Source organism: Spea bombifrons, chromosome 7 (genome assembly GCF_027358695.1).
Source record: "Spea bombifrons isolate aSpeBom1 chromosome 7, aSpeBom1.2.pri, whole genome shotgun sequence".
Taxonomy (NCBI): Eukaryota; Metazoa; Chordata; class Amphibia; order Anura; family Pelobatidae; genus Spea; species Spea bombifrons.
Genome location: NC_071093.1, coordinates 42,615,088 through 42,627,190, shown reverse-complemented (window position 1 = coordinate 42,627,190; position 12,103 = coordinate 42,615,088). Strand labels below are relative to the sequence as shown.

The 12,103-nt window shown below is 47.0% G+C and overlaps 1 protein-coding gene across 1 annotated transcript; it reads right to left on the bottom strand.

The window, feature by feature from the left end:
- Nucleotides 1–7,576: 7,576 nt before the first annotated feature.
- Nucleotides 7,577–12,103, bottom strand: NDUFAB1 (NADH:ubiquinone oxidoreductase subunit AB1). Its single transcript, XM_053470623.1, has 5 exons — nucleotides 11,894–12,103; nucleotides 10,523–10,645; nucleotides 9,452–9,539; nucleotides 8,547–8,662; nucleotides 7,577–7,726 (listed from the first exon to the last, which is right to left on the bottom strand). Exons 1-4 carry the CDS (start codon nucleotides 12,038–12,040, stop codon nucleotides 8,571–8,573), a joined length of 450 nt encoding a protein of 149 aa, XP_053326598.1. The 5' UTR covers nucleotides 12,041–12,103; the 3' UTR covers nucleotides 7,577–7,726; nucleotides 8,547–8,570.

The following is a 12,103-nucleotide window of genomic DNA, read 5'->3' as shown; positions in this document are numbered from 1 at the left end:
AAGGGAAAGTCCTTGCGGAGGAACTAAGGCGGAAAGTATTCGTCTCCGGAGGAATCGCAGCTGCGGCGAGCGAGATACGAGCCAGACGCCCGAGAACGTTTCCAACAACCTCGCAAGACGCCCGGACCCCGTACCCTGCGCGTTTAACAACATTACCCCCAACGTGACTGTATAAAGTGACAACTGTTGGGGACAGTTCTGGAGACCCCCCCCCATCCCCAGAAGGATATTGACAACTAAAACTAGAGGGTCAGAGGTCTAGATGGGACAGAAGGAAGTTTTACTTTACTGAGAGGGTGGTAGATAAGTGGAACAGCCTCCCAGCAGAAGTGGTAGAGGGTAATACAGTGAGGGAATTAAAACATGCATGGGATAGACATACGGCTCCTGACCACGGACTGTCCTATGGAAAGCACGGCCACTGCGAGGGTTTGTGGAGCTCTTGAGACCCAGAAATTCAAGTAAGTCGCTTGACCTTTTTTCAAGCAGCCAAACCCAACCGGCTCTCCCCTTTTCACTCTGAATTTTTTCAGATATTTTTATTAGTGAGGGGGCTCCAGAATTTCAGAAATTCTATTATTATTATTATTATTGTTATTAATATAATTATTTTTTTAAATAATTTAAGAGTCGATTCATTTTACTGAATCCACAGATGTTGCGTGACCTTCCGGGACCTCAGAGGTCTCTCCTTTTCCAGTTTAATACTGAAACTATTAACGGCCCAGAGCCGCTTCTAGGGTTAATACCGCGCCGGAGCCGTGGAATGCTTTAAAAGTGACAAAGAAGTGTCTGAGAGGATGGACGGTGAGGAGCGGAGGGCAGAGGGGCAGGAAACAGGGAGAGGCACCGGAGGGTCTGCGGCCCCCCTTGTTAACCAGTCCGTCTGTATTTCAGGCCCCGTTACGCTGACGGGTCCCATAGGATCAGACAGGGGCCCCTGAGGGCATTTACTGGGCAGATATACCCCGGTGCACCAGTAGGGGTATCGATGAGGCCACAAAGAGCTGGGCTGGGCAAGTAGCTGCCGCACTGGGGGCAACTGGACAACAACTCCCAACACCCAGAACAAGTCGCCAAGATGTAGTCAATGAATGGAGAGCTGAACAGGACAGGCCGAGCAGAGACAAGAATATCCTTCCTCGCGGGTATGGGGGGCCCCGGCCAAAGTGGCCCCGTAATAGTCATGGTGGAAATCCTACTAAGAGACTTTTAGATGCCCCCGTGTGGTCATAAACGTAACTACAAGATAAATACAGAAGAGTGGAAACTGCATACATGCCAACTGTCCCAAATTCATCAGTGTCTCTTCAGGGGCACCAACATGCAGCAGTGTGTTGCCCCAGGCCCCGTGTAACATTTATCATCTGCCCCCCCCCGGCCTTTTGGAGAAACCAGGCTGCTCTGGGGGTAGAATATGCGGTTAGTAGCTAAACGCAAAGTCTCCTGGGGGGGTAATTGCCCTTTTGCCCCCGGCCGTCCCATCGCTACTGCGGGGAAACAAAGTAAAAGTCTGTTGGTTTCTCTACCCCGTAGCGCGTCGGGGAGGAAGAAATATCCTGTCCTCCTGCTTCCTGGAGCCGGATGAGATTCCTGCGGTCTGTTTCCGCTGATTCCTCAGGACAGAAAGCTGTGACCTTATCTGAAGGGAAACCTGTCCCTGATCATGGCAGCCAGTCCTGGGGGAGGGAGAGGTTGCTGGCAAAGGGATTTTAGCTTAAACAGGAACTATGTTTTTTTTTTGGGGGGGGGTATTTAAAGATTAGGAAAACGTTCCTGATTGCCGGGGTCATTCACACCCTCGCATCGCGCCAAACAGCCTTAATCACAATAACCAGGTTTTTCGCCTCATTACCGACGCGTTTCGTCTGCGTGAGCCGAGCAGAGGACTCTCCGACCTTTCCAACCGAGTCTGACCCAGCTGTGTCTAAATTCCCCCACTGTATTAACCCCTACCACTTCTGCTGGGAGGCTGCCCGCTGATCTACTACCAAATGCCTATCCCATGCGTATCGCATAACTTTAAAGAATTTACCAGTAAGTAATAAACTTTGGTGTGAGGTTTATGGATTCATCCTGCGGAGTTCCGGTCACTTGAGACGGAGCACAGCGGGGAGACCGAGATGGTTTAACAGATGTCGGCGATTACAGGGATACGCTGTGTGTACATCTCATGGCCTACGGGTAGTTGGACTTACTATGTAGTGTTAGCAGTTACCCTACAACCCACCGCCGCGTGTTAAATGTCTGCTGAATTTAGCACCACCGTAACTAAGCGCAGCGTTTGTCATCCAAACCCTACTTTGTTTCATTCAGATTTCTTCCGGGAACGCTTCATTTCTCATGTGTAAGAGACGCATGCACTGTAGTTGTCATAGCAACGGAAAATGCTGTTTGTGTTTATTTGATTAAACCCTTTAAGAGAAAGAATTAAAAAAAAGACCGATCTGCTAATATTTATTTGGGGCAATTAATGTTCTCTCGAAGTGGAACAACCCCTTTAAAGCGAAAACCATAATTTCATCCGGCACCGAAGCCATTCATACACTTAAACGTACAAACCGTTCTTCTGTACAGGTAGGAAGACATTGTGAGAGCGTGTGAATGGGACTGTGACTGTGAGAGAGCATGAGAGAGAGTGTGAATGATAGTGTGAGAGAGAGTGTGAATGATAGTGTGAGAGAGAGTGTGAATGATAGTGTGAGAGAGCGTGAATGAGAATGTGAGAGCATGAGAGTGTGAATGAGAGCGTGAGAGAGAGTGTGAATGAGAATGTGAGAGCATGAGAGAGTGTGAATGAGAGCGTGAGAGAGTGTGTGAATGAGAATGTGAGAGTGTGAGAGAGAGTGAATTTATTTACAGGCTATCCAGTCTATTCCAAAACACATTTAAATAAAGGGGAAGCAGAGAATTAATCCTGGATTCAAGCAGACCACACAGTCCTGGCAGGCCTTATGCTGTATTTGCCCCATTGGGGTGGGCACAATATTTAAATACCTCCGTGGCACAAAGCCGGACCCTCGCCGTGCCGGGGCCACAGTCAGGGAGTGGAGTGCCTTGTCATTTTTAAATGCCACCAACAGGGGGCACAATTACACCACGATAAAAAAACATTCTATATACCGTAATAATAATATCAAGGGGGATAGGTGACCCCAATACCAGCCTTACACCCATCACCCTCTACCGGCTGAGGATGATGGGAATTGTAGTTTAACAACAACCAGAGCACAAACATTCATCCAGCTAGCAAACAAAGTGCCCCCTCCCCGGGCATTACAACAATAATAAAGTGCAATAATCAGTAAAGATGGCAGCTTCTATATATAATGATATACACACATACATACACGCATACATACACACATACACGCATACATACATACATACACGCATACATACATACACGCATACATACATACATACATGCATACACCTATACATACATACACACATACACACTTATATACACATACATACATCCATACATACACACATACATACATACATATGCATACATACACACATACATGCATGCATACACCTATACATACATACACACATACATACACACATACATACACGCATACACACTTATATACACATACATACATCCATACATACATACACATGTATCCAGGGGATGGTGATCACGCTACATGCTGTATCGCGCGGTAAATGTGGATCTCAGAGCCTTAAACTATTCCCAAAACAGCAGCGTGTCTGTCACATTTATCCCGGTAATCTCTACAGAGACGGGCGAGAGCGAGAGACAGATATATAGAGACAGCGAGAGGACGAGAGACAGATATATAGAGAGAGGGACACAGACAGTGAGAGAGATGCAAAAATGGAGCCAGAGGCAGAGAGAGACATATAGAGAGACAGACAGTGGAGAGAGAGATCTACATATAAAGAGACAGATATAGAGATACATGGATAGAGAGCGGCAGAAAGAGACAGTTACATATACAGATAGACAGATATATACAGATAGACAGATATATACATAGAGAGACAGATATATACATAGAGAGAGATCCACGGATAGAGAGCTATTTAGATGTAATAAGGGAGAGGTGACAGACAGACAGACAGACGGACAGACAGACGCCTCATCATTTGGGTAACATGAAGCTTTATGACATGCAGCGCTCGGTGGGCCCCGGCAGCAGCATGTTACATGTATGTAATTGGCATGTAATGCGGGTGTGAGCGCAGATCCAGCTGTTCGGTACCCGCCCCCCCCCCGGTGCCCGTGCTCGGAATACTAATGACAGCAGCGAGCCCATTACCGTGCAGCACACCCGGTGCGGGCTGTCAGACCCCCGGGTGATCATTCACATGCCCGGATCCCGCATCCCGTGACCTTGCCGGTACCAGACCCCCCGGTTACCGCGATCGGCAGGCTGTGGGAGAGCCGCCACCATCCACCCCGTTACTCCCGTTACTTACCGGCCCCGGGAAGAAGCAGAAGCAGCAGGAGGAAGCGGATCATCCTGGGGCCATGGAGCTGGTTTGCAGGGGTAATGCCAATCTGCGCTCGGTGGGCAGAGCTCGGGTGCACGGGGGATGCCAGCCTCACATACCGGTCCCGGCTGCGGTCCCGGGTCCGCTCTGCTCCCCGCTGCGGGGGTTCGGGAGCCCCCCAATACGGGGGCGGTGCTGCGGGCACATGCTGAGATCTGCCCCTGCTCCCCAGATCTGCCCCGCACTGTCACTTGTAGCTGCTCTCCTCCCCTACTAACTGCTCTTACATCACCGGGGAGGGGGGAGGAGGAGGGCAGGGGGTGTACTGGGGGGTGGGGAGGCTGGAATTTCAGCACATATGGGGGGCTTTACAGCACCCCCCTCACCCCCCCCATCAGCAGTGCAGCCCTTTAAATCCTGCAAAACAGGCTTTACACCGATTAACCCCTTCGTGGCCTGAATCACTGCACCCGACTTCTCGGAGCCGCACTTAGTTCCTTAAAGAACATTCTGCGGGCTTCCAGGAAAAAGAACCCTTTATTTCCATTTTGTGCCACATCAGGGTGCATAATCTGGTGCAGTTACCATAGAAACCAGCAGCCAATCCCATCATCTTGCACCAAGATCACCCCAATGTTAACATAAATTCCGATTGTGTGTTTTGGGGTTCATTATCACCCCCCCAGAAACGGGTTTTAATATAAAAAAACCCCCTTTCTATCCCAACAAATCGATTTAAAGGGAACAGGGAGCAAAAATAATAATTTCTATAGAGTGAATATATAGATTTACTGAATTTAATTTTTCTATATAATGAATATTTTAATTATTTTAATATTTTTTTTTAAATAATAAATATAATTTTAATAAAATACATTTTCTATATGATTTATATATTATTTATTTTTAATGAACACATTTTCTATATAATTGGTATATTTTACATTTTAATGAATATATGTCTATATAAAAACTATATTTTTTGACTTATATTTTTCCTTTTTATTTAATATATTGAATAGATTTTTAATATTTAATGAATATACATCTCTATATAATAACTCAATTTTTACATTTTTATTTATAATGTATATATTTTTCATTTTAATGTATATATATTTTTATTAAACAATTCTTTATATATTTATATGAATCAGAAGTTAAGCAGTTTTCCCGAAACGAGACGCTTTACGATGGGAATTGTAGTTAAAGGCGATCCGTCCTGTTTAGCGGCGTGAAGCGTATTAAATCATGAAGTCGCGATCCTGATATTTAATAATAAGACGTCCACGCTGGGAATATATAATGGCCGCTGTCACTCACATACGTTCGACAAGCAGTGGTTGCCTTGGCAACAGCTACTACCACGGAAACTGATTAAAAAAAACTGAGCCTTGCAACCTTTAAAATAGGGACCCCACCTGAGCGCAGCCCAACGGCCATTCCTCAATAAATATATATATAAAAATGATATTTACCAAAACTGTATCTTTTCAATAAACCAGATTCCAACAGGTTTTGTATAGAGAAGCAGGAAACATACATGTATAACATGTATTAAGCGTGATTAAAAGGATATGTATCATAGGAACATAGATTCTGCTGGCGGATCGGCCCCCTTTCGGCCCCCGTCTAGTCACTCGTTCCTCCCGCTGTAAAGACTCAAACCTTAATCAGTCGTCGGTCTCGTCTTAGATTCAGGAGCCGTATGGCTATCCCACGCACTCACCGTATCTACCACTTCTGCAAGGAGGCTGTTCCAGTTATCTACCACTCTTTCAGTAAAGTGAAACGTAAAATACAATACAGAAATGATACAATGTACCTGTGGGTTTAAGAAGATAAAATTACTTTTACTAAATGCGAGAGTTAACAGCCTCCCCAAAAAGCCCCCCCGGGGGGCATTACTGCGGATGATGCTGAAAGTTGTGCCGGTTCTCCTGGGGGAACATCTTCAAGGCATGAAAAGTAATGTGAAGCGCTGGGGTGCAGTACCGCCCGCTGCCACTCCACTGCGCGGGGGCGCTCTTTCCTATACGCTGCACACAGAACTGTCACCGGCAAAGAGCTCCCTCTCTCCACGGCATGTGACATGTATGTAGCGTGCATGTGGCATGTATATGTGTGCATCTGGCATGTATGTAGTGTGTATGTGACGTACATGTGGCATGTATGTAGTGTGCATGTGGCATGTATGTAGTGTGTATGTGACGTACATGTGGCGTGTATGTAGTGTGCATGTGGTGTGCATCTGGCATGTATGTGACATGTATGGTGTGGGGAGGTGGCGTGCATGTGGAGTATATGCAGCACTCCACAGACACGCACAATGACATAACGAGACACGGTGATCGCACACGGCAACACCCAGCAATCTGCTATATAAAGGTGCGAGAGAGTAACAGGGGACGCGACATTAATTACAGTCTGACACGCTAGTAACAGCTCCTCTCCGTATTACACGCATTACACAGCACGACCGCGTCACCGAATCAGCCACACAGAGGAGATTCACGGGCATGAAGCGGCTTCCTCGCTGGGGTCCCATTTGTTTGGTAAACGCCATTTAATACGTTCTACCGCAAAGTGTACAGCGAACCCCAAAACATAAACCTATATAAACTAAGCTTAAACACGGCTTGTTTTTGTCTGACTTCTTTCTCACTCACCCCAAATTACTTGTGGCGACCGGGAGGAGGATCTGCACGTTCGTAAATATTCCCCCTAGCAGACTCCGCATGAGCCGCAGGTAAACATTTTATACAAAAAAATATTTGATAGCTTTAGGTACATCCCAAGTTTTCTTGCATTCCCTGTGCTACTTCTGCTGGATGTCTATTCCAGGTATCTACTACCCTTTCCTTCAAGTAGAAATTCCTCACGTTAGCCATCAAGTCTTCCAAATTTGCCTGAAATGCCCTGCAAATGACAAAAAAGGCCACATATATCTGGCCTCAAAAGCAGTCCATGAAACATGGTACAGCGGCTCTCCATGATGGAGTTAAACATGTTTTATGTATGATGCACAGCCCCTTTAAAGCAGTGAATATTACATTTCATAGCATGCACCCCCCCCCTTTTTTTTAAATCAAAAAGAATGAGACGATTATTTCTTTTTTTACACATTTATTAAAGTCCAACACATTCAGACAGCTTAAATACAGGATTCTGGAAGTGCCGACGGCAGCTGCTGAGCCTCTGCATGCAGACGCGGTCACGGAGCGCCTACCAAAGCTACCTGGAGACAAAGAGGGTCCTAAAAACAAGAGGCAGATCCACAAATCAGTTACACCATAAACACAGGACGTCACACGACAAAATATACCGATTAAAACCTTTCAGTCCCCTTAAGACGTACATGTACGTCATTAAAACCTGTGGCAAGAAGCCCATTAGGATGCACAAGTCCTGACTTTGTTGCAGTGACATCGCTGGCTTCCAGCCGACTGATCGTCATACAAAGGGTGCCCATCACGTGATCGAGCGTTCTCTTTCTGTGGGTGTCACTGCTGACACCCAACAGAAGTTCACTTGAGGAAAGGAGAACGTAAAGCAGGGCCCCACTGCTTCCCCCTGCTGGCTGATTGTAATTATTGCAATCGGTAATGCACGGCTACGGAGCCCTGCTTGCTGATCACCATGTGATCAGCACTGATAGATCAGGAGGGGAGAAAGTTTCTCCCTATCTAAGAAATTAAAATAAATAAAATGGGATCTCGAGCCGTAACGCAGCTAAAAAAAATCAATTGAAAATATGTTTTTTTCTAAAATAAAGTATTCCTTTAGAAGAAAATGTAAGTAAGATTTAGCATAGGTTATTAATATTATCACTAATTATCTTTTATTTATTCCTATGATCCTAAAAGAGGGTCCCTACTTCGGAACAAAATGATGGGGCTTTCAAAAAAAACCATACGGTAAAGATTATTTTGGTCCTTTGGTTATGAAAAGCCCCGGGCCTGAAGGGGTTAAGGGCAGAATTCCAGCATGCGCATCTTGAGCTAGAAGCGGATCGCGGGGCTTCTGTACGTTCGGGGAAGCCGTGTTCACGTTCTCCGGGAAGCGAGGATACTCACAGTGAACACAAAGTAACGTGTAGCTCATTCATAAACGTCCTTTTTATCTGCAATGTAATCTACGATCTCCTGCGGTGTCATCAGCTTCTCGCCATCTGCGTCTGGGATCTCGAAGCCTGCAGCAAAAGCACACGTTAAGGGCACGTTAACAACGGCGCCGAACACGTAAACAAATCGCAGATCGATCTACAGCGATTGCGCATCCAAGGACACCGACAGCCGATGTGCAGAAGGCAGCAAGAATTCAAATAATGTATGGATCAAAACGACCGCCCCGTTTATATATTTACCGTCACAATATACCGCTTAAAGAATATAACAGAGGAGCCAACGAGCCCCTGGGAACGGCGTGTGCTGCGTGTGTATGTGCATGTATGTGCGTGCGTTGGAAACATTGTACCTTAGAGAGAAGGTCTCTCATTACACAGGGGGTTTAAATCGTATGCAGGGTCACACGCGGGACCAATCACCGTGCAGTCAGGAACGGAGCACGAGAAGCCATGATTTTCCTAGCGATGCATTCATTTGCCAGGGCTTTCCGAGGCACAACGAGGAGATTCACTCGAAACATTACGCGTCTATTTTTCTTTGATGTTTATTCAGGTTAACTTTAGCTGCCGATGCCATAGATACCATTACTAAAAATTACTTAATTATACGCAAAAAATGCTAACGCAGCAAAGACAGAACTCAAAGGGTTAACCCAAGTACAGTAATGCCCAGCGCGCGGCGCCCGGTTCGTTTCCCATTCACCCCACGAAGGCATTTGAGCAATGAAGCGTATGGCGAGCGCCCCGTCTGCCGGCTTCGCGATGAACGCGCTTTACACATAGAACATGAACTAAAACCATTTATAGCTGCTACGGGACACGCGTGTTTTCTGTGGGTGTCAGGATCAAACTCACCAAACTCATCCTCCATCGCCATGATTATTTCAACTTGGTCCAAACTGTCCAATCCCAGATCTTTCATGAAGTGCGAGGTCGCAGCCAGCTGGAAGAAACGATACCACGTGTCAGAGGTCACGAGTAATGCAGAGACATCGCTAACATAATTAAATGGGAGCTGCAGTAAGGTCTTCCAGTCGTCTATTAATGGCTCGAGAAGCTCTCTTGCTGCCTTAGGAACTACATTTCCCATGATCCTCCACTGGCCAAGACTCATGGGAGATCCAAACTATTTTTGTAGTCTGTGCCAAACATGCGCGGATCTGAGTTACATCCCCTCGGAGAGGAAAGCTATAAATCACAAACTGAAATCCATAATATATGGATCCAGACGACTTTAATCTAGGGCTGCAACCAACGATTATTTTCATAACCGACTAGTTGGATGATAATTTTTTTCGATTAATCTGATTAAAAAAAAAATGTACATTGTTCATTTATTTAAAATAATTTACTAAACAAACAGGATTAAAAAAATGCAGCCTGGCCCCCCCAGTTATGCCACTGTGCCCTTGATATGCCACCCCCCCAGACTTACCCCCCAGTGCTCAAGACTCCTTGATGTCTAGTAGAGGCAGCCAGTGAACGTCTGTGCGATGCGCATAGACAACCTCTGCTGGTGGCCGGCACTTGCGCTGGAGATTCTATGACTGAGCACGGGAAGGTCACGTGACGTCGGTGATCCACCATAGAAGCCCCAGCGAGAGTGCCAGCAGTAGCGGAGGTCATCTCCGCGTGCCGCAGAGACGCCCACCAGCTGTTAGAGAGGAAGATCCAGGTCCCCTGCAGCGCTGTGGCGTATCCTCCTCTCTGTCAGCCAGCCTCCGCTGTGCTGGCCGATACTTCCGCCGGGGATTCTATGGTGGAGCACCGGAAGGTCACGTCATAGAATCCCCAGAGGAAGTGGAGGACAGTAGCGGAGGATGTCTACGCAGATCGCACAGACGCCCCCGGCTGTCAGAGAGGGTGATCCAGGTTCCCTGCAGCGTGGCTATGGAGTGTGTGCTGGGAACAGAATCTGCTTCTCACCTTTTCTGGGTCAATCTTGTCGTACAACTTCAACACGTATAAAACCCGCTCAGAGATGCTCTCCAGCGTGAGGGGTGGGAGGTCTCCATACTGGCGGCACAACTGAAGCAGGGAGCCGGAAACCTGGAGGAGGAAAAAAACAAAAAACAGCAGATTATATTTATTTAGATTTAATAGAATTTTATACCGATAACTGATTCAGGGATGCCGTCAGCAGCAGCCATTCCTGCTCTTCACACTCTAGCCTGGTGGGTCAGGGAAGGGGGTCCCAGCTCGGCAGAGCCCTTCACATAGAAACGCTCTGCAGCGACGCCATAACGTAGCAGCACACAGGACCACTTAACACAGAAAGACGCACCGATTCGTAGAGAACATATGGGGGCTTCACCCCTTAAGGACAATGGGCAGACCCTAAACCCATTGAAAACAATGCATTGTGAGCCGTACATGTATGGGCGTTGTCATTAAGGGGTTAATAAGCGAGCTGTAGTGAGATGAGGGATTTTAACATTGACCGTTTATAATCATCGCGGCCCCTCTCAGAGAAGAACGTTTTCACCTGTGAAGATTTAATGGTTAATATGCAGACCACCCAGAAAGATCAGACGTCTCTATGCTAGTTTTGAGTGCAGGGACTGTAAGAAGCGCCGCTGGGATTGTTGGTGCTAAATAAATATTTCCTCTTCCTTACTTTTGCTTCCAAAGCCCAACATGTTTTTCCTGTGGGATTAGTATGCTGCGGGCGCGCATGCACATCAGCTTACACATCTGCGCTAAAAAACCCACTTACATGATCTTCATCAAGAACGTTAACGCTCAAATAGAATATACCCAGACGGCGGCCACCAGGGCAGCGGATTAAGGCAAAGGAGAAGAGCTATTGGTGCGGTAACAGAGCATCTTTTGCCAGAGTAATTGAAGCCCTCACTCTTTAAATATAAAACATACGGGCGATCTTAATATCAAGGCGACGCTTACTGGAAACGTCACGCTGGGTGCAGATCACACAGGAAATGTCATATAAACTAGATAATACTGCAGATTTAAACATATGATGTCATAAGCGAGGCCAACAGGGAAGATGTGCACCGTAGGGAGAGGCAAGAAAGGTGATAGTGACCTAATCTTGGCGGTTTTACATAATATGGATAGATGTCACATCTTATGGCAGCCACTGGCATGCTGCAGCATTGACAGAAAAGCATGGAAATAACATATATACATACATGCCCCTATACATGGTATATGCATATACATGTGCCGCCCATACCCTTTAGGCCCCAGTCCCAGCCCTCTTGCACCGGTGCAGACCCCCCTCTCCCCGTTGACCCCTGCCCGGCTGACACCAGCTCCCTGCGGGGTTCCCCATACCTGAGGTGCGAGGATTGGGGCTATCGTTGAAGGCCTTGCCAGGGACGAGCGTTGCCTGCAGGCGGCTGCGCCCAGGACATGCGCGGAACGACGGGGAAGGGGACGGAGAGCAGAGCGGACACACATACAGAGGGCACGGGACGCCATGGCGGAGAGCGGCTACCCAGGCTGCACCACGGCGCGGACTGAACCACAGAGTCTTCCGGTCTG

Bases quoted from the DNA above. Each gene is read 5' to 3' on its own strand.
- NDUFAB1 (XM_053470623.1), bottom strand. From the start codon at position 12,040: ATGGCGTCCCGTGCCCTCTGTATGTGTGTCCGCTCTGCTCTCCGTCCC. The intron at 10,646-11,893 runs GTATGGGGAACC...TTCCTCCTCCAG, and splicing joins CCCCAATCCTCGCACCTCAG to GTTTCCGGCTCCCTGCTTCA. The intron at 8,663-9,451 runs GTGAGTTTGATC...CTTTTGCTGCAG, and splicing joins GGCGATGGAGGATGAGTTTG to GCTTCGAGATCCCAGACGCA.